This window comes from Cavia porcellus, unplaced genomic scaffold, assembly GCF_034190915.1.
Source record: "Cavia porcellus strain 051 isolate PalLab524CR breed Dunkin Hartley unplaced genomic scaffold, mCavPor4.1 scaffold_17, whole genome shotgun sequence".
NCBI lineage: Eukaryota > Metazoa > Chordata > Mammalia > Rodentia > Caviidae > Cavia > Cavia porcellus.
In genome coordinates, this window is record NW_026947500.1 from 24,379,308 (window position 1) to 24,400,800 (window position 21,493).

Consider the following 21,493-nt stretch of genomic DNA (forward strand, 5'->3'; position numbering starts at 1 on the left):
CCAAAATTGGATTTAGGATAGCTCAGTCACACAACTGCTGGGTAATGTTGACACCAACTGCCTCAGGCCTGTCACTTTAAAAAAGACGACACTATCCTACTCGACTATTCCTGCCTGTTCCGCAGAGTCGCTCTCTACACACTAGGACTGAGTTGTGACCCGGAAGTAAAGGCACAGAGGGCCTGGGACGCCCGTGACGTAGGAGGTCTAGCAATAAAAGGGGCGGCCCAAGAGAGGTGTGATCCTGGAAGGCCGAAATTTTAGTGTAGCTCTGGGAAGTTCACGCCTCCATATTTTCCCCGCCTTCAGTAATTCACTGGAAAAGCTTTGAGTCAATTACTCGGCCACTACCCAATGGCTACTCAACTATCCATTCCGTTCCGCCTAGCTGTGGGCTCTTCTCTAGATTGGCCCCGCCTGAATGTGCGCATGCACCCAAATGCTTTTTTTTTTTTTTTTTCCTGGACTTCTTTGGACCTGGACTGCGCACGCCCAAAGGGCACCCTTCTATGTCTCGCGGCTCCATTGCATCTGCGCTTGCGCGTTCATGCTATTAGTTTTTTTCCTTTTCCGGGTCCTAACTGGGTTTATTGGGCGCATGCGCCACTGCAGGCTGGAGGCTCGCGGCTTCTTCCGGCCTCCTCCTTGGGGCCGGTACCGACAGAAGCGGGGCGAACGCAAAACCCTTAGCGATTGACTTGAGACCCCGGAAGTGAAACTCAGGGTCCCAGGGCTTAACCCGGTCCGGAACCAAGGAAGCCGTTGCCTGTACTCTAGGAGCACCCACCCCCACGCCCACCTCTGGATGCCGCCGACGGGTGCCCGGCCCGTGCCCCGCGCCTGCCTGTTGGTTCAGCCCTTAGGAGCTGCTCTAGGCCAGGGGTGGGGGCCCGGAACCCGCCCCTGATGCTGGCCCACTACTGCACTAGTGCCTCACACCGCTGACCCCCGGCCGGCCCCGCCCCCTGCCCACACCCTCGCCCCGCCAGTCCCCTCCCCCTCAGGGGGAGGCCATGGCGTGAGCTCGAGGCGGGGCCCCGGGGCCCTCGGGCACCAGTCGGGGCATGGGCCGGGGGCCGCCCCCATGAGGGTCCCTGGAGGGGGGCGCGCGCAGCAGTGGCGGGGTCATGGGGTCTCAAGTGTTGCAGATCCTGCGCCAGGGGGTATGGGCCTCACTCACCGGAGGTTGGTTCTTCGATCCGCATCAGAGCACCTTCTCCAACTGCTTCCACCTTTATGTCTGGATCTTCCTGCTCACGTTTCCATTCTTGCTGTACATGGTGAGACGCTGCTGCCACCTGTAACTCCTGTCGGAGAAAGGAGGACCAAATATAGAGGGTGGGCCGTGTGGCAGGGATTCGCAGGAGTGCCTGGGACGCTGAGTTGTGGAAAGAGGAATTGGTGCGGAGTTTGGGGTGTGTGTGGAGATGCCAAATTCTTCCTTTCCTGGGTCAGGTGACCTTGAGATCTTCAAGCAGAAGGCAGATTCCTCTGACGGGATCTTTGTACTGGTTGTATGGAGGGATGATGAAGCTTTCACGTATATTTGGCTAATCTAACCATGTGCCTGGCAGCAGGTACCTCCCAGGGGTAGGGCTATGTGAGAAGCTGATTCATTGCCACTTTCAGGTCCTGCCCCCCAGCTTGATGGTGGCCGGTGTATACTGCCTCGTGGTGGCTGTCATCTTTGCTACCATCAAGACTGTGAACTATCGGCTACATGCCATGTTCGACCAGGGGGAGATTGTGGAGAAGCGCAACTCTACCATGGGAGAGCAGGAGGAGGATGCTGCCCAGGCGGACAGCAGCCTGCCCAGGTGGGTTGGGCAGAGGCCATGTGGAGGATTGAAGGTTCTTAGCACCAGGGCTGGAGCCTTGGAGTGTGGAGAAGGACTGTGGGAACATTGGCTCTGTCATGTGTTCTGTAGTCAAGTCTGTAAAGGATCTTTTGAGAGTGAATGCAGCTGTAAGGAAGTTGGGAAGAAGTGTGACACAAAGGGAGGAGGTTAGCTCAGAGCTGCTTCTCTTTCCTCTACTAGGGACTCTGGAGTGGAGATGACAGTTTTTCGGAAAGTGAGTTCCACACCCCCGGTACGCTGCAGTTCCCAGCATTCTGTGTTTGGCTTCAATCAGGTCTCGGTGAGTAGTCGTGGCCCTCGGTTTCTCACACTGCTCTTCTGGAAGCCAGTCTGTTATGGGTGGGTCCTAAGCCTGTCCTGTTTGCTCCTTTATACTCCTTTCTTTGCTCAGGAGTTGCTGCCCCGGACAGAGGACTCTGGGCCTCTCAGAGGTAGGTGGCCACGCTCAGGGTTGGGTTGTGGGAATGCAGAATAGACCGATCCTGTTGACACCCCTGGTGCTATGGTTGTAGATATCAAGGAGCTGGTACGGGAGCAGGGCAGCAACAATGTGATTGTCACCTCTGCTGACCGAGAGATGCTAAAACTTAGCTCACAAGAGAAACTGAGTAAGTAGGCATGATAGGACAAGCCCTTGTAGGAAAGACTAACTGTTCTGTCCTAAAATCACCCCAACTTCCTGGCACTGTGTCTGTATTTGTGGATAGGACTGGACTGTCACAGCAGAGACCTGAGACCCTGCAAACACTAGTTTTCTTTGCAGAACACCCATCTGACATTCTGTTTTCCTCTGACAGTTGGAGACCTTCCCCAGACACCCCCAGGAGCCATCCCAGACCCCTGTCTCCCTAGCACGGACTCTTCAGAGCGTTCTCCCCTGGCTGGAGATGGAGCTCCATGGGGTGGCAGCAGTGTGGCTGACACTCCCCTAAGCCCCTTGCTGAAGGGAAGCCTCAGCCAGGAGCTGAGCAAAAGCTTCCTGACCCTAACCCGGCCTGACCGGGCCCTGGTGAGAACCAGCAGTCGGCGGGAACAATGCTGGGGAGTCAGTGGCTACCAACCCCTAGACCGGCGGGGCTCGGGTGAGCCCACACCTCAGAAAGCTGGCTCCTCGGATTCCTGCTTCAGTGGCACTGACAGGGAAACCCTGAGCAGCTTCAAGAGTGAGAAGACCAACTCTACACACCTGGACAGCCCCCCTGGTGGGCAGGCTCCTGAGGGCAGCGACACTGATCCCCCTTCTGAGGCTGAGCTGCCTGCCTCACCAGATGCTGGGGTCCCTTCGGATGACACTTTGCGTTCCTTTGACACAGTTATTGGAGTTGGGACACCACCGGGCCCTGCCGAGCCTCTTCTGGTTGTGCGGCCCAAGGACCTGGCCTTGCTGCGGCCTGGCAAACGGCGGCCGCCTATGCGAAGACACTCTCCGCCTGGTCATGCCCCTCGAAGGCCACTTCTGGAGGGTGCAGCCTTCTTTGAGGATGAGGACACCAGTGAGGGCAGTGAACTGAGCCCAGCCTCCAGTCTCCGGTCACAGCGCTGCTACAGTACTGACAGCTCCTCGTCTACCTCCTGCTACTCCCCTGAGAGCTCCCGGGGTGCAGCAGGTGGGCCTCGGAAGCGGCGAGCTCCTCATGGGGCTGAGGAGGGGACTGCTGTGCCCCCTAAACGGCCCTATGGGGCCCAGCGGACGCCCAGTACTGCCAGCGCCAAAACACACGCCCGTGTGCTGAGCATGGATGGGGCCGGGGGTGATGTCCTGAGGGCTCCCCTGGCTGGCTCCAAGGCTCAGCTGGAGGCCCAGGTGGGGGTGGAGCTGGCTGCTGCTGCTGGTGAGCCAGCTGCACTGCCTGCTGAGGCCCGCCGGGGACCTGCTGCCAACCAACCTGGCTGGCGTGGGGAGCTACAGGAGGAAGGCGCCGTGGGAGGAGGTGAGCGTGGGCTGCTGGGATGGAGTGGGTGAGGGGCACGAGTTTGGACAAAGGGTGGTCTGGAGTGGACCTGGTCAGTGTCAGCTTGGCCTCTGTCTCCAGCATCAGATGGATGCAGACTGTGTGATCAAGTCACACTGTATGCCAAGCATGTTGGGTTGGGAGGACCCAGCCACCTGCCCTTAGTCCTGGGATTAGCACTGGAGCCTCTGGTCCCTGAGGACTCTGGTCATCCATGTTCATCCTCCAGCCACAGTGGGGCAGGGCAGACCAGTGTCTCCATTAGCTCCAGAGGGATAGACTGGGCCATGAGTGGCTAGGTGACCTGGCTGGGCTGTGAGCATTGTTGAACTGAGTGTGACCTTTGGCTCCATACTGTAGTACTTGCCCCCAACTCGCCTTGTCAGCTCTTATCAGGACTCTATCACTTACACTTGGGGCCTCTCGCTGGCAGCAGCTGAGGAGACAGGCAAGCGGGAATGCACAAGCAATGTGAGGCGGACCCAGGCCATACGGAGACGCCACAATGCAGGCAGCAACCCCACCCCTCCAGCCTCTGTCATGGGCTCCCCGCCCAGGTAAGCATCTCCCTCAGACTGCAGGGCAGGGGAGGGGTGAGCTGGCTGCACCAGCTGCTGACCCAAGGCTATCCTTTCCCAGCAGCCTGCAGGAGGCCCAGCGGGGCCGGGCTGCCTCCCACTCTAGGGCGCTGACTCTACCCTCTGCCCTGCACTTCGCCTCTTCGCTGCTGCTCACCCGGGCCGGTGCCAACGTGCATGAGGCCTGCACCTTTGACGACACCTCTGAGGGTGCCGTGCACTATTTCTACGATGAGAGCGGTGAGCCCCTTCCCGGCCAGCCCAGCACCACCGGAAATATAGGTGTCCCGTCGTCTTCACTCTGCTGATGAGGGAGCCAAGACACACCTGAAGTCACAGGCTGAGCCAGTGGTGGGAGAGAGAGCCAGACCCAGAGCCTGCTGACCACGGGGGCCAGGCCCTTGACCTGCAGGCTCTTCTATCCAGGTCTTGGTCCCCAGGGGCTGGGTTGCCATGCCAGGCTTCTTCCTCAGTGGTGCTGATGCCCACGGGCATGCGGTCTTAGCATGCCTGTCCCTGACATGCTGCCTTGTCTCTCTCACACCCATCTCAGGTGTGCGGCGCTCCTATACCTTTGGCCTGGCTGGAGGTGGCTATGAGAACCCCGTGGGACAGCAAGGGGAGCAGGCAGCCAATGGGGCGTGGTGAGTGCTCAGGCCAAGCCTTCTGTAGACAGGTCTGGTGTGTTGCACTGCCAGGGAGCACCCCAAGCCAGGCATTCTTTCTCTTCTTCTGCCAGGCTGGGGCAGCTCCATCCTGGGAGGAAAGGAAGATGGGGAGCAGTAAAGGGCAGACTTGGGTGGATGCTGAGGGAACCCTGGTTCTCTGACGCTTCCAGGAAACCCAGGGCCTGCTTCCCCGGGAGGAGAAGGGAGCACAGGCTGGGACAGGTGCTTCTGCTCCCTGCTTCCTCACCATAGCTTTTCTTGGGCCCCCAGTCACAGCCTGGCCCTTGCCTCAGCTCTACCTCATCCTAGGACTTGCCCATGACCTTGAGCTTCATTCATGATTGCTGTTCTCACAGGGACCGCCACTCACATTCCTCCAGCTTCCACTCTGCTGATGTCCCCGAGGCCACAGGAGGCCTGAACCTGCTACAGCCAAGGCCTGTGGTTTTGCAGGGCATGCAGGTGCGCCGGGTGCCCCTGGAGATCCCAGAGGTGAGCAGCTGGAGGAGGATGTGTGGAAAGCAAGACAGGTGGTGAGCAGCTCACTGAGGCCGGCCTTCGATGGACAGCCACCCCAAGGGAGGGCTGTGTTTGTCCTGACTTTTTTGAGAGCTGCCTGAAGGCGCACAGGCCTGGACACTAAGTGGCTCAGGAAGGTGTATCTGCTTACTCTGCAGCCGTGTCTGGAGCATCTTCCTAATCCGGAAGGGCTGTAGTAGAACAGAGCTGACTGCAGGTCTTTTCCTGTCTAGGTGTTCTTCCCTAAGGGCTGTGCTGCCATGCTAGGGGTGGTGGCACAGGGCTTTTTCTCATTTAATGGCTCAGTTAACAGCTGCAAACAGTGTTTGTGACAGTACTTTCAGAAGTAGGGATTCAGTTTGTCATCAGTACCGTGTTCCCCATGCTAGGAGTTTTCTTTCTGTTAGTGCTTCTTGTCTCAGCATAGTTACTGGTAGTGTTGTTGAGAAAGGGTCTTGCTCAGTAGCCCAGGCTGGTCTTGAATTCATGCATTCCTCTTGTTTCAATCTCTTGAGTGTTGGGATCACAGGTATGGGCCACCATGCCCCACTGAGCAGTGTCTTCTTTTATTTCTAAAAAACCTCAGTTTGGACTGTAGGCTGCATAGGCAGTCTAGGAACACCGTAAGTACTAAGAGTGCATAAAAGCACTACAGTCTTGTCTGTAGTCCCAGCTGCATGAGTGCCGGAGGCAAGAGGATCACTTGGGATAAGGAGTTCAAGGCTGGTTTGGGCAACACAGCAAGACTCCAGCACAAACAAACAAATGATCTCAGAGTTTAAAGAGTAATTCTCTAAGGGGCCTGGGGATTTCACTTAGCGGCATAAGCATCTGCTTGGCAAGTGCAAGGTTGCGAGCCCAAACTCCAGTACCAAAAAAAGAATAACAGAATAGTTTTCTAAATGCTGGGCATGGTAGTGTGTGTATCAGTAATCCCAGCACTCTGGAAGGCTGAGTTAAAAGGATCCCAAGTTTAAGCCCAGTCTGGGCAACTTAGCAACTTAAGAGAGACCACATAAAAACTATCTCAGTGCTTGGTTTGACAGCACATATAATAAAAAAAATGTAGTTCAAGGCTGGGAATTTAGCTCAGTGGCATAAGCACCTGCCTGGCAAGCACAAGGTCATGAGTTCAATCCCTGGACACCAAAAAAAAAAAAATGTACTTCAGTGTGAGGGTCCTGGGTTTAATTCCTAATACTATCACAAAAGAAAAATAAAAGCATTCCTAAAAGGAACATCCCCACTTACCTAACACCTGCAGGTAGACTGCAGATGGCACTGGAGGCCTCCATGTGCTTTTCTTGGTCGCTTATGCTTTGTAGCCATCACTGGGATTAGCATCATCCTCACTCTCCAGCTGACAGCCACCTCCAGAGGCAGGGGCTGTACAGGGAAGCCTCGTCTCTCCTCACTCTCTCCTGTCCACAGGGCTGGGCCCATAGCTGTCCCCCATGAATGCTCTTTTGAGGGAGATGAGAATGGAAGTGGAATTGAACTCAAACCCAGGGCCTTTGCATTGAGCTACACCCCCGACCTCCTCTCTTAAAATTACTTTTTATTTTGAGACAGGGTCTCAGTAAGTTTCTAAATTACCCAGGCTAGTTTAAAACTTGTGATCTTCCCGCCTCAGCTTCCCAGAGTGCTGGGATTCCAGTTGTGCACTGCTGCATCCAGCACTGTGAATGCTTCTTAAACGTGGTGTGCGGCAAGCCTAAAGAGTCAGTGCAGTTCCCACAGGCCTCAGTGGCAGCCTTGTCCTCAGGACTGGGAAGTCTGTGGTCCTGGGTGGGATGGTGACAGTAGTAACTTCATCTGGGAGAAGGAGGTAGCATTTGTGCCAGATTCTAAAGGACAGGGTGGATTTTACTGAACCTAGGGCAAGGCAGTGGATGCATCCTGTTGCAGAAGATGGATGTGGTAGTAAGCCATGTCATGGAGCCCAGCATGAGGAGCAGGCCCTGGGGATAAGGCCAGGACAGGCTGTGGGGCCACTAGATGATAGGGACTTCCCATGCTGAGGGAAATGGTCAACCAAGCCAGTGTGCTGGGGCTAGGGATGGCAGTTGATCATGGGGGTGGTGGGCTGACAGCTGCGGCTGTGGGGACTGCAGTTTGACCTACTGGACCAGGACTCCCTGCACGAATCCCAGGAGCAGACCCTGATGGAGGAGGCACCACCCCGTGCACAACACAGCTACAAATACTGGCTTCTTCCTGGCCGTTGGACCTCTGTGCGCTATGAACGTCTTGCCCTGCTGGCCCTGCTGGACCGGTGAGTGCCCACCTGCCCTGGCTCCTGTCCTCAGGGAGTCTTGGAACCTTGGCCTTCTGGACTTTCTGGACCTGTGGAGACAGTAAGGTGTCAGAAAACCTGACCATGCCTCAGTGGCAGTGGCATTTTTTTAGCTTCCTCTGAGGTGCAAGGGGTGACCCAAGTCCCAGAGTGCTATAGTATCCTCAACTCTCTGAAAGCCCTGCTCAAGACAAACACTTCCTACTTAGCTTATTTGTTATTGCTTTTGTGTTTGGTTTGACTTTAAAATTGAGTGTTCTGACCTGGGAAAGCACACAAACTATTTTCCTCAACTTTCCCATTTCTTAGAGGGAAACCAAGACTCAGAAAGTCAGGTAGAAAAGTGAAGTAATGTTCATTGTTTAATGTAGAGAACAGGACCTAAACCCACATCTGGGCTTCCTGTCCAGCAGGCTCTCTAATGGCACATGGCTGTGTGCCGGTTGGGTTCTGCCTGTGTCTGTTTTGTGGCATCCCTGGTGTGCTATATTGATTGTGACCATGTGTCCCCATGAGCTGGAGATGGGCAATTCATACAAGTGACAGTACCTCAAGCTGCAGCACCCAGAGGGGCCAGAGATTGGGGTGCAGGGTAGGAACCCTGGAGCCTCCTGGAGCAGGTGCAACCTCTCCTTTGAGGTTGTACCCTTCAGAAGCCAAGAGACTGGTGTGGGAAGAGGCCTGGAGGTGGTATTTGAGGACAGAACCCTGTCTCTCCACTTTCTATCAGGAGATGAGGCAGGAGGGCCATGCTGTGACGTACTTGTCTCCACAGGACTCGAGGAGTGATGGAGAACATCTTTGGAGTTGGCCTGAGCAGCCTGGTTGCTTTCCTGGGCTACCTGCTGCTGCTCAAGGGCTTCTTCACTGACATCTGGGTTTTCCAGTTCTGCCTGGTCATTGCCTCCTGCCAATACTCCCTTCTCAAGGTCAGGCCTTGCTCCTGGTCACCTTCCAAAGCTCACCTTCTCCTTCAGACCTTCACCTTCCCACTACTACAGGGGGAGGGGGAGCTGGGAAGCAGATGAGGTGCTTAAGGTACCATGTGACAGGTGAGAGCTTCAAGGCCCACACAGTTCAAAGTCCTGTCCTGGCCACTCACTCGTCACTGCTGGGGCTGGTGCGGAGCAGGTCCCTGGGCCTCCTGCGCCCGTGGGCTCTGGCTCTTGTTGCTAGCATAGCTCTTTCTCCTCCAGAGTGTGCAGCCTGATGCAGCATCTCCCATGCATGTGAGTACCCAGGAGGCCCCGGGGCCCTGAGAACAGATGGGAGGAGATCTCAGCAAGGAAAGGGCAGGGCTCCCTCAACCCCCAACAGTTGCTCCCACCCTGCCCAGTTCTTTAGCTTGGAGCCAGGGCCAGGCCTGAGCTGTGTGGGGTTAGGCACATACCTGTACCTGTGAAGTGGGCAGCAGGGAAAGCCCAGCTGCTCACAGGCTGACTCTGCAGGGCCACAACTGGGTGATCGCCTACAGCCGGCCTGTCTACTTCTGCATCTGCTGTCTGCTCATCTGGCTGCTGGATACCCTGGGCTCGGCTCAGCCCTTCCCACCTGTGTCCCTTTATGGCCTCACACTCTTCTCTGCCTCTTTTTTCTTCTGTGCCCGAGATGTGGCCACTGGTAAGACTGGGCAGGGTGGGGGTGGCCCGTGGGTGGTCAAGGCGGGGCCAGTGGCTGATGGGGCCTTTTTTCTCCTCCTGGCCAGTGTTCACCTTGTGCTTCCCATTTGTCTTCCTGCTGGGCCTCCTGCCCCAGGTCAACACCTGCCTCATGTACCTGCTGGAGCAAATAGACATGCATGGCTTTGGGGGCACAGGTATGATGCCTCTTGGTGGCCCAGGGGTGTAGGAGAGCACAGGGTCCAGTAGGACCCATGGATTAGGTCTGTGTCCCCAGCCCTTGTGGAGCCTTATTCTGCATCTAAGTCATGGACACAGGAACCTGTCTTTGCCTCTCCCCTTCTCTGGCAAAGTTGCTGAAGGCCTCTGGGCTAGGGGAGCAAAGAACAGGAACAGGGTCCCAGGAAGTCATCTTCTGGAAGATGGGGGGCAGGAGTGAGGGATGCCGCAGGTGAGAGCTGGCCTTTACCTACTCCTCCCTGCCACACAGCTGCCACCAGCCCACTTACTGCAGTCTTCAGTCTCACCCGCAGCCTACTGGCTGCTGCCCTGCTTTACGGCTTCTGCCTCGGGGCCATCAAGGTAGGAGTGTGGCCTGCCGGGTGGGAGCATGCAGAGGCCTGGGACAGGGCTGTGAATTGGGCTCAGCAGTGGCTTCTTACATGGGGACACCCTTGCCCTTACACATCCTCTGACCAGCGTGTGTTGTCCCCCAGGCTCCTTGGCCGGAGCAGCATGTCCCTGTCCTCTTCTCTGTCTTCTGTGGTCTCCTGGTGGCACTGTCCTACCACCTGAGCCGACAGAGCAGCGATCCCACTGTGCTCTGGTAGGTGTTGTATGTTCCTGTCTGTGTGCACACTTGTGTGTGTGTGTTTGTGTCTGCACAACAGGGGTTCAAGGGCCTGTGGGTCAGTGCATGTGGCTATGACAAATGGACCCTGGCCTTCTGTGGTCCTGGGGCCAGGCAAAGTGGGGTGCCTACTCAGCCCTGGCCCCCAACTCTCCCTTCTCTAGGTCTCTGGTCCGGAGCAAGTTCTTCCCTGAGCTGGAGGAGCGGAGCCTGGAAACAGCCCGTGCTGAGCCCCCAGACCCGCTGCCAGAGAAGATGCGCCAGTCAGTGGTGAGCAGGCATGAGTGTGGGCGCTAGTGAGGAGGTGGTGGCAGGTCCAGGGGCAGAAGGGGAATGTGGTCCAGGGCAACAAGTAGTGAGCTATTTTTCTGGCCCTGCAGCGTGAGGTCCTCCATTCCGACCTGGTGATGTGTGTGGTGATTGCTGTGCTCACCTTTGCCATCAGTGCCAGCACTGTCTTCATCGCCCTGAAGGTTTGTGCAGCACAGGGCGCCCTTCTCTCTGTCTCTGCGGGAGCCTGCTAGACCCGAGGGCTCCTGCTCAACTCGGTGAACTGAGCGGCTGGCCTCTCCCTCTCACAGTCGGTGCTGGGCTTTGTGCTGTATGCACTGGCTGGAGTCGTGGGCTTCTTCACACATTACCTGCTGCCGCAGCTCCGCAAGCAGCTACCGTGGTTCTGCCTCTCACAGCCCGTGCTGAAGCCGCTGGAGTACAGCCAGTACGAAGTGCGGGGTGAGTGCCCTGGGACTGCCAGCCTAGGCATCTGTGGGCAAGAACTGAGGTTTTCTGGCCTAGGGTGCCAGCAGGGGGCAGCCTCTGCCCACACTATCCTCTGTGCTGGCTTTGGCCCTCTACTCCTTTCCTGCTCTATGTGTACCGCTTTCTCACTGCCCAGTTTATTTCCTGTATATGCCACCTTCCTTTACCCTCTTTCTGATATCTGAGGAATTGAAAGTAGAATTCTAGGGGGCTAAAGGAGTCAGAATTGCAGGCTAGTCACCAGTGGCTTTTTAAAAGTTTTTCTGTTTTTCTCAATATGTAGTTCAGGCTGGCCTTGAACTCTAAGCAGTCCTCCTGCTGTCTCCACCTCCCAAGTGCTGGGATTACAGATCTGTGCCACCATGCCCAGCTATAAGTTTTTTTGAGGCAGAGTCTTGATGTGTAGTTCAGCCTAGGCTCAAACTCTCTGTGGAGTCCAGGTAGTTTTCCTGCCTCAGCCCCCTGAGCGCTGGGATTACATTCCACTGCGGCTTGGCTTCTAGCGGTTTGAGCCAAGGAGTCTTGCATCTCAGAAGGGCCCGTGGATTAGGATCCACCCCACCATTGGTCTGTAGGGATTTCTACTTGTTCTCAGTAGACATCTGAGAGTTTCTTGTCAGCCTTATTTCCACAGACAGTAAAATAAGGTAGACAGTAAAATAAACCTAACCTAAGCCTACATTTTTGCTGCTGAAGATTAGTCTCTGCCAGAGTCTCTGCAGACCCAAGCCAGCACAGTCCCTGGCTTGTCACCCCCCAAGGTTCTTGCTGTACTTGCAGTGCCCAGTGTTTTAGGCTCCAATGAAGTTAGGGCATCTACAGGCTAACAGGCGACCTTCTTGTCACAGGTGCTGCCCAAGTGATGTGGTTCGAGAAGCTGTACGCTGGCCTGCAGTGTGTTGAGAAGTACCTCATCTACCCCGCCGTGGTGCTCAATGCTCTCACAGTGGACGCCCACACTGTCGTCAGTCACCCGGACAAGTTCTGCCTCTAGTGAGGACCGCCTTGCTCATCAGACCCCTGTCTATATTCCTGTTTGATTCCCATTGGGGAAATTGAGGCCCATAGAGGAAAAGGCTGGTATCTAAGGCGCCTCGCATAGCCCCAGCATTACCCACTGAAGCAGATGTGCCCCCCATACCTGCCTTTAAATGGGCTGTGCCAGCAGACAGCTGAGGCCCAGGGTGGGTGAGGGTTGGGCCCCTCTGCCCATGGCCCCTGAGCCTCTGTCGGGCACTGGATGCCTGCCCCCACCTACAGCTGTCGGGCACTGCTGATGACTGTGGCTGGGCTGAAGCTGCTGCGCTCGGCCTTCTGCTGCCCACCCCAGCAATACCTGACCTTGGCCTTCACCGTCCTACTCTTCCACTTCGACTATCCGCGCCTCTCCCAGGGCTTCCTGCTCGACTACTTCATCATGTCTCTGCTCTGCAGCAAGGTGAGCCCTTGGCTGTGACCCAGCACTCCTCTGCCTGGGTGAGAAAAAGGCCATGGGCCTTTGCAGGGATGGCTGCAGAAAAGGGTCACCTCTGCCCTACCCTTGTAAACAGGAAGCTGAGGCTTTAAGAGGTGGAGTCACCAGTGCTCAGAGCCTTCAGAGAACTGGTGGTCAGCCAGCATGTCACCCCAAGTCTGGCCTGTCCCACAGTCAGCTTCCTCTGAAGTATTTGGTGTAGTTTGGATCTGGCCTTGTCATCTGCATGAGAGCCACTCTCCGAGCGCTGCCTCCCTGCCGGGCACAGCCTGGGAGATTGGATCAGAGCTGAGTTTCAGAAGCCCTGGGTTCTGGGTATGCAGGTGCTCTACCAAGCTGTGGGATTCCCTTTCAGGGCTGGGGACAGGTCACTTTGCATAAAGAGCCATCTGAAGTACTGTACTGGAAGCCTGGTGTGGTGGCTGGGACCCTGTGCAGGCTTTAGCCCCTTTCTGATTTGTGTTTTCTGACTTGAGTGTGTATTTGATTCTTGTTTGGGGCCTGGCCTAGGTTGGTGGCCTCGGACACCATGTGCCACTCAGTACTAGTCCAAGGCCATGACAGTAGCATGAACTGAGCAAGTCGCCACCATCTCTGCCTTCTTTCAGCCTCAAACATCTGAGAAATGCAGACTGCAGTAGAAAGCGCTGGGGTTGTCATGTGAATTCAGTGGCTGATCCCACCTTGTGCTCAGTCAGTTATGTCAGGTGCCTCAAGCTGAGTCCAGAGAGAGAAGGCTGGCAGTAATATGGAGCTGCCAGTGGGCGGCCCCGAGGCCCTGGAGGAGGCCTGCTGCTGGCGTCATGGTGGGTCCTGCTTTCATGAGTAACCCAGTGTTTTTTATCTGCCCTTGGCTCCTCTGCCAGCTGTGGGATCTGCTGTACAAGCTGCGTTTTGTGCTGACCTACATCGCGCCCTGGCAGATCACCTGGGGCTCTGCCTTCCACGCCTTTGCCCAGCCTTTTGCCGTGCCCCGTATCTGCCGCCTGCTGTTTGGGTGGGAGGGCTGCAGCCTGGGCTGCAGGACCAGGAGAGGGAGGCTGGGAGGCTCCATGTGCCTGCCACCACCTCCTTGACTCATGTCCAGATTCAGCCATGCTGTTTGTGCAGGCCCTTCTCTCGGGGCTTTTCTCAACACCACTCAACCCCCTGCTGGGAAGTGCAGTCTTCATCATGTCATACGCAAGGCCCCTCAAGTTCTGGGAGCGTGACTACAAGTGAGTGTCACGGGAGGGCCAGCAGGTGCCCAGGAGGAAGGAGGGGAGGGCTTGGCGTTCAGGCTGCATGACACCCAACAGCAGGCGGCGTGAGAGTGTGGGTACCAGGGGGCACTTGAGGTGCTAGATTGATGAGGGCAGAACCAGCCATTAGTTCTGGGTGGGACACTGTGAGTGGTATGATTGTGGGTGAGTCCCCGGAGCCTCAGTCTTCTCCGCTCTGACAGTCTCAGTAGAGCCCTCAAGGGTGGCAGCCACTCACTCAGAGCTTAGGGATGGGGGCTTAGTGGGGACTCATGCCTGGATAGGAGGACATGCTGGTGGGAGGAGGAAGCTGTCCCCAGTGAGCTTCACCCCTGCTGATTCTCTCTTTGCAGCACTAGACGTGTGGATCATTCTAACACCCGCTTGGTAACACAGTTGGACCGGAATCCTGGTGTGTACCCAGACATCCAGGGGCGTTGGGTAGGGCCCTCCCGAGGGAGCCTTCTTTCCTGTCACTTTGTCCCTTTATCTTTCTGCTCTGGGTTCCAGGAGCTGATGACAACAACCTCAACTCCATTTTCTACGAGCACTTGACACGCTCACTGCAGCACACACTGTGTGGGGACCTGGTGCTGGGCCGCTGGGGCAACTATGGCCCTGGCGACTGTTTCGTCTTGGCCTCTGACTACCTCAATGCGCTGGTGCACCTTATCGAGGTTGGCAATGGCCTTGTCACTTTCCAGCTGCGTGGCCTTGAGTTCCGGGGTGAGTCAGAGCTGGGGGCGGGTACTCTGTTTGATAGTGCATGGGGCTCCATCCCAGTTTAGCACAGCCCCCCTGGCTGGGTATTCTCAGCTGAGGCAGTCTTCTCAGCCTGGTGTTTCCCAGTGAGGTTGTCATGGATGGCATCAGCTCATTGCTATGAGGTGTTGGGTTTCTTCTGGTCCGGCCTTGTTTCTGCCTTGACTTTGGGTCCACAGCAACTGACCAGACCTCTGTGATGCAAGCTGGGCCTGAAGCTCTGGCTCCTGCCAGCTCACCCAAGCTGTCTGTTGTCTCAGGTCAAGGCTGAGGCAGCACCATGTACAGCCGTAGTCAGTGAGCCAGCTCCTTGCCCTTGATGTCTGTGTTGGATGCCAGCTTCAGAGAAGGCCCCAAAGGTGCAGGGGGGATGGCAGATATGGTGGTGCATGCCTGTAGTTCCAGCACTTGGGAGGCTGAGTCAGGAAGATCACCAGGAGTTTGAGGCCAGCCTGAACCACACAGTGAGACCCTATCTTAAAAAATAAGAACAAAAAAGGGTTCTAAGCAAAAGTCACGAGTGCCACCTCCTTGAGCAAGTTGCTTCTCCTCTGAGTTTGTCTTTGCCTGTATGAATGAGGGACCCAAACCCTGACTTCCGTACTTCCTCCTTCCCTCACTGCTGGGAGTCAGGGGCTTACTTGGTACTCATCTGTGCTGCAGCTTTCACTCTTGCAGTAGAGGGAGTCGAAGCAGGCCTTAAGTGTCCTGCGGGCACTCGGAGGAGGGAGGCAGGCAGGCATGGCTCATCTTGGTGGCTGCTGACTGGGCCCCCTCCCGGCAGGTACATACTGCCAGCAGCGTGAGGTGGAGGCCATCACCGAAGGTGTGGAGGAGGATGAGGGATGCTGCTGCTGTGAGCCCGGCCACCTGCCACGAGTGCTGTCCTTCAATGCTGCCTTTGGGCAGCGCTGGCTGGCCTGGGAGGTGACTGCCAGTAAGTACGTACTGGAGGGTTACAGCATCAGTGACAACAACGCCGCCTCCATGCTGCAGGTCTTTGACCTCCGCAAGATCCTCATCACCTACTACGTCAAGGTACAGTGGCCGGGGCACCCAGCTGGGCAGCAGGATCCCTGCTGGGTAATACTTACTGAGCCAGAGTGGCCCTGCGTGCCGTGTGCTGGGTGCAGGGAGCTTGTTCTGACGAAGGGAGGCCTCGAGATTCAAGCTTCCCCCACAGTGCCACCTCCCACAGCAGGCCCTGCAGGCCCCAGTGTCTCTGCTGTTGACGATGTCTAGCCAGGGAGCTTCCTACTGTCCCCCCAGAAAGGCCAGCCTTGGGCTGTGGGTGTGTGGCCAGGTGGGCATTACATTTATGGATCTCATCTCCAGGGTACTGGGCTGGTAGAGGTCACTGCTGAGGTCTGCCCTTAAGATCACCAGCCCTGGAGCCCACCTGGCTGCAACAATGGTCCTAGTGGTACTCGGGAGGCCACCGAGAGGTGCTACTTAACAGAGGGGTGGGCTCTAGGGGTTCTTGGGGTGTTCTAGGGGTACTCGGCAGCCTAAAATGTTACTTCCTTTGCACTGTCTTACTTTACCTCTTGAGGGAAGGGTGGAACTGCAGACCTGTGAGTGATGTGACTTCGTGGTTGGTTAAAGACACTGGGAATTGGGGCTGAGGATTTAGCTCAGCAGCATAAGCACCTGCCTTGCAAGCAGGCGGTCGTGAGTTCAATCCCTGGTACGGATAAAAATGAAAAAGACAGTGGGAATTGAGTGGGTCCATAGTCACTACATGCCCATGGGGAGCCTTGGAGCCCAGGTGACACTGCCCACCTGAGGTTAACCTCTGGTGCAGGCCTTGCATTCCAGCTGTCCTTTTGCCCCTACCATCAGCATCTCATCTGTTACACACTGGAGATTTTCTGTCATTTCTTCTGTCCTTCCACTCTTCTGGGAAGTTTTGAGGCTCCCTGCCACTTTCATCCATGAGGAGGTCAAGTCCAGACAGGAACAGTCCCAGGTCCAGGGGTCAAGGTTCTGTCCTCCTTCCTGTGCCGTCACATGAGTGGTGTCCTTGTCCAGGTTCCTGTTCTGTCTCCCACAAAACCCACTCAAAATCATGTGTGGCCTCCTGCTCATGGTGGCTGCATGGACTAGCAGGCAGGGGTGCACCTAGCCCTGCAAAGCAAGGCTGACTTACCACAGCCCAGAAGCTGGACAGAGATGCTTACGGAAGCTGTGCTAAGATGTGCAGGACCCTGAAGTGATGGTGCACACCTCTAATCACAATGAGGCCGAGGCAGGAGCATTGTGAGTTTCTTAACCTCAGTTACACAGGGGTTTCAAGCCTCGCCTGGACTATATCATGACACCCTGTCTCAAAAAAAAAAAAAAAAAGAAAAAGAAAAAGAAAAAAATTGTAGAGTGCAGGGTGAAGCTTGGAAGGGCTGGGGTGTATGGGAGGGTAGGACAGTGCTAGCATCAGTCTCCCCAGCCTTTATTTTCTTCTTTTTTGTGTAACTTTGGGGTAAACCTGGGATCTTTGTACTGAGCTGCATTTCCAGCTCTTTTTAAGAAAAATGTAGGGTCTCTCTAAGTCACTAAACTGCCCAAGCTGGGCTGGAACTTACACATCTTCGTGGTTTTCCACCAGCTGCATCCTTCTTTCTCCCCAGTGCACACTTTCCAGTCCTGTACCTGGTCTGAACCTGTCTGCCCATCTCAGGGTAGTGTGAGGATCCCCGAAACCTCCCTGGCTGCCATCCTCACTTTATACTTTATCCCAGCTGTGCTACCTGGCCTTCCAAACACTACTCTCCATTTGCTCAAGCCCTGCTTAGAGGGCAACAAGACCTCTTAACAAGGGGTGCAGGAGACCCCTGCTTTGGGCACAAGGTGTTGTGCCGCTGGCTTTGTTCAGACTGTGACTTTTGACTGCCTAAGGGGAATGTAGGGCCCCTGACCTGTAAGAGGCTGCCCCTCTGCCTCAGCCTGACTGCCCAGGTCCTGCGATCTGGATCCCACTGAGACTTCACCTCAGAACACCCTGCTGTGTGATGTCAAGCAGAGCTGTCATCTGTTTCCCATACAACTGGGGCGGATTCCCAGGCCATCAGGAGGAAGCAGGCAGATGCTACCTGCAAGCACCTGCCAGCTGCAGGTTCAGGACTCTCCAGGGCTCCTCTGTAAGGGGGGCCCTTCCTGCCGGGTCTCACTCCTCCTCTCTGGCTTAGGAGAGGGAAGTCCACCTGCCCATTTGGCCTTGGGAGCTGAGCTGAGTTGCAAGAGGTGGCTCTCATAGGTCTCCTTAGGTTGGGACACTGCTGCCTTCTGCCCCAGTGCCAAGGGCCAGGGCAGGCTGGCTCCCCTGTACCCAACACCAGCCCCTCCTCTCCCAGAGCATCATCTACTATGTGAGCCGCTCTCCCAAGCTGGAGGCCTGGCTGAACCACGAAGGCATCGCGGCTGCTCTGCGCTCTGTGCGGGCCCCCGGCTATGCTGACTCAGACCCTACCTTCTCCCTGAGTGTGGATGAGGATTATGACCTTCGCCTCTCGGGCCTTTCGCTGCCTTCCTTCTGTGCCGTGCACCTTGAGTGGATCCAGTACTGTGCCTCTCGGCGCAGCCAGGTTGGGCCACCACTGCCTTGGGGCCGCCCTACCAGGGTTCCAGGGACATGGGCTTATTTTCTTCACCCCATCCCCTTATCCTGAGACTTTCATGGCCTGGCCCTTGATCCCACCCCAGGTTCCCAGTCCTAGGTCTGAACTGGGCTCTGGGGATGGGGGTCCTTGTGCCACAGCCCGTGGATCAGGATTGGAACTCGCCGCTGGTCACACTATGTTTTGGCCTGTGTGTGCTAGGCCGCCGGGCCCTGGGGACAGCCTCACACAGCATGTCTGCCAGGTGAGTGCCCACATCCTGCTGGGGGTGTGCTCCCCACTCGCCCACCATCTCCCCTACCATGGAGAGCTCTGTGTGTCAGGAATTGCATCTAGTTTTTCTGATGCTGTGACTATGCACAAACCTTTCCCAATTCTGTTCCTTACTCCTCTGAGGGACTTGGACCCCTTGGCATGAGGAGGAGACTGAGCCCAGCATGGGGAAGGGTCCCGAGACCTGAGACCCCTGGCTCCTTGCTCACCTGCCTTGTGCTGCCTCCCGCCCAGCCTGGAGCCCTTCCTCTACGGCCTGCACGCCCTTTTCAAGGGGGACTTCCGCATTACATCCCCACGTGACGAGTGGGTCTTTGCCGACATGGACCTGCTGCACCACGTAGTGGCACCTGGGGTTCGAATGGCCCTCAAGCTTCACCAGGTGGGGAGTGGTGTGCCCGGCTCTGTGCATAGGTGGGCATGAAGCCTTTTCCTGGGGTGGGGCGGGCGCCTCTAACCCTCCTGTCTTCTTCCATCTCCCCACCAGGACCACTTCACATCCCCAGATGAGTATGAGGAACCAGCAGCCCTGTATGACGCCATCGCAGCCAACGAGGAGCGGCTTGTCATTTCTCATGAGGGCGACCCCGCCTGGCGGAGCGCCATCCTCAGCAACACACCTTCGCTGCTGGCGCTGCGGCACGTCATGGATGATGCCTCCGACGAGTACAAGGTCATCATGCTCAACCGGCGCCACCTTAGCTTCCGCGTCATCAAGGTGAGAAAGGGAGCGGCCCCCACCACCCCGCCTGCCTTCCAGCCCGCACCTCTCCCCTGCGGCGCTGGCCCCTGACCTCAGTGCCGCCCCCTGCAGGTGAACCGTGAGTGCGTGCGCGGCCTGTGGGCGGGGCAGCAGCAGGAGCTCGTTTTCCTCCGCAACCGCAACCCTGAGCGCGGCAGCATCCAGAACGCCAAGCAGGCACTCCGCAACATGATCAACTCCTCCTGCGACCAGCCTCTGGGCTACCCCATCTACGTGTCGCCGCTCACCACCTCACTGGCTGGCAGCCACCCCCAGCTGCGGGCGCTGTGGGGTGGCCCCGTCAGTCTGGGTGCCATCGCCCACTGGCTTCTGCGCAGCTGGGAGAGGTAAGCCCACTCTAGCCAGGAGACGCCCCATCAAGTATCCTGAGCTCCCAGAGGGAGCCCCGGGGTGCAAGAGAGGAAACTGGCCTCAAACCCTGAGAGATGAGTCTCTCCCAGAGCTGACTGCCCCTAGAGGTATCCCCTTTTGCCTTGGAGCTGACAGTGGCCTTTAGTCTTTAAGCACAATTGATGGCAAAATGTCTTAGGGATGAGGACCCTGGATCTCGGAGGTGCTGAGTAACTTGTCCTGGGAACTTGTGACCATTAGGCCTACATCCTCAGCCTTGTCTCCACACCTGCACCCCTTCTCCACCTTCTTACCCCAGGCTTCATAAGGGCTGTGGCGCTGGCTGCAATAGTGGCGGGAATGTGGATGACTCGGACTGCGGTGGGGCTGGTGGCCTGAGCTCCCTCAGCAATAACCCCCCGTTGGCACACCCCACGCCTGAAAACACAGCAGGTGAGTGGGCAAGGCAGAGCAGACTTAGTGGGGACAACAGCCTAGCTGAGATCTCTGCTGTCTTATCTGTCTTTTACAGGCAGTGGCGACCAGCCTCTCCCACCAGGCCCTGGCTGGGGGCCACGACCTTCCTTGAGCAGCTCTGGTGATGGGCGGCCGCCTCCTCTGCTGCAGTGGCCTCCCCCTCGGCTCCCAGGACCACCCCCTGCTTCACCTGCTCCCACGGAGGGCCCTAGGCCCTCCCGGACCCCAGGCCCCGGTCTTCTGAGTTCGGAGGGGCCAAGTGGGAAGTGGAGTCTGGGGGGTCGAAAGGGGCTGGGAGGATATGATGGAGAGCCAGCCTCAGGGAGTCCCAAAGGAGGCACCCCTAAATCTCAGGTAAGGCACCTATGGGAAAGTCGGGCCCCAGGCGGCTCGGGGCTGCTTGCCTGCAAACCTCTCTGTCCTCCTCAGGCGCCTCTAGACCTCAGCCTCAGCCCCGATGGCAGCTCTGAGGCCTCACCCCCCAGAACAGTCCAAGACATTCCTTGCTTGGACAGCAGTGCTGCCGAGAGTGGCACGCCAGCGGGGGCTCCTGGTGACTGGCCTGTCCCTGTGGAGGAACGAGAAAGCCCAGCTGCCCAGCCCTTGTTGGAGCACCAGTACTGAGCAGCCTGGTGCCCCCTGAATTCCACCTTAGGATCAGTAACTTGGACCCCTCTGGTTGCCTCTCGCCCTCTGTTGGACCGTGGACCTGAGTGGCTTTGGCTTCCTTATGCGAACCCTGACTTCTGGCTGCCTCAGCCATAGTACCGGAACTGAATGGCCCACATCTCTGATCTTGATCCCTTGTCTCTCACTCCTGATACATGGCCTGGGTGCCCCAAAGTGAGGCAGGTAGCCTCCCAACCAGGCCCTAAGAGCCATCCCATGGGCTGGTCCCACTTTGAGCCTGTGGCCAGGACTGACTCAGCCCCTGGGTCTGCACTGCCTGCAGAGCTGGTCCCCAGGCCTGGACCTGGGGCTCAAAATGTGGTGAGGGTTGTTTCTTTTCTTTATCTTCCTTTTTTTTTTTTTCTTTTGTGCTTCAAAGACACCAGAATTAATAACACTATTTTTGATTTTGGTTGGCAGTTGCTTCTTTTGTCTGGGAGTGACAGGGTAGTGGAGGTGGCCAAGCAGCATGGGTGAGCGTGAGGTGGTGATGAGGTTGAAGGATGTGGGGCAGAGATCAGATCAAGGGCGGGCCCCTTCCCTATAAGTCTGTCCCCTTGTCAGAACTGGGTGTGGGGGTTGGAGCACTGTTTCCCACTCCTACATGTACAGTTCAGAACCTTTTAGGACTCACCATGATACAAACAGCCACAGTGGCACAAGGGCTATGGGTTTGCCAACACTGGTTCAGAATTTTCAGCCCTAGAGATCCCTGCATTTATCATCTTTGGTCTGGCTCAGCCTTTCTCTGAACTTCAGTCGCTCCAAGCCTTAAAAAGGCAATGACACCTAT

At 56.7% G+C, this 21,493-nt stretch overlaps 1 protein-coding gene across 9 annotated transcripts; it reads left to right on the plus strand.

The window, feature by feature from the left end:
• Window positions 1-496: 496 nt before the first annotated feature.
• Pcnx3 (pecanex 3) lies at window positions 497-21,112 on the plus strand. 9 transcript variants are annotated; one of them, XM_005002980.4, is made up of 35 exons: window positions 570-1,280; window positions 1,630-1,817; window positions 2,040-2,139; window positions 2,251-2,290; window positions 2,372-2,467; window positions 2,657-3,790; window positions 4,245-4,368; window positions 4,451-4,629; window positions 4,943-5,033; window positions 5,414-5,549; window positions 7,691-7,851; window positions 8,648-8,801; window positions 9,069-9,101; window positions 9,321-9,492; window positions 9,578-9,688; window positions 9,982-10,073; window positions 10,208-10,317; window positions 10,506-10,611; window positions 10,722-10,814; window positions 10,923-11,073; window positions 11,949-12,093; window positions 12,361-12,538; window positions 13,441-13,549; window positions 13,662-13,791; window positions 14,169-14,227; window positions 14,326-14,541; window positions 15,362-15,615; window positions 17,925-18,155; window positions 18,329-18,432; window positions 18,696-18,843; window positions 18,949-19,179; window positions 19,276-19,550; window positions 19,874-20,007; window positions 20,087-20,385; window positions 20,461-21,112. In XM_005002980.4, exons 1-35 carry the CDS (start codon window positions 1,128-1,130, stop codon window positions 20,653-20,655), a joined length of 6,132 nt encoding a protein of 2,043 aa, XP_005003037.1. In that variant the 5' UTR covers window positions 570-1,127; the 3' UTR covers window positions 20,656-21,112. The 9 variants fall into 9 exon arrangements, 8 of the variants coding, with proteins under 8 accessions (XP_063083590.1, XP_063083592.1, XP_063083588.1 ...); XM_003468238.5 differs by having other exon boundaries at window positions 571-1,280; window positions 7,730-7,851; XM_063227520.1 differs by having other exon boundaries at window positions 564-1,280; window positions 4,454-4,629; window positions 20,087-21,112.
• The last annotated feature ends 381 nt before the right edge of the window (window positions 21,113-21,493 follow it).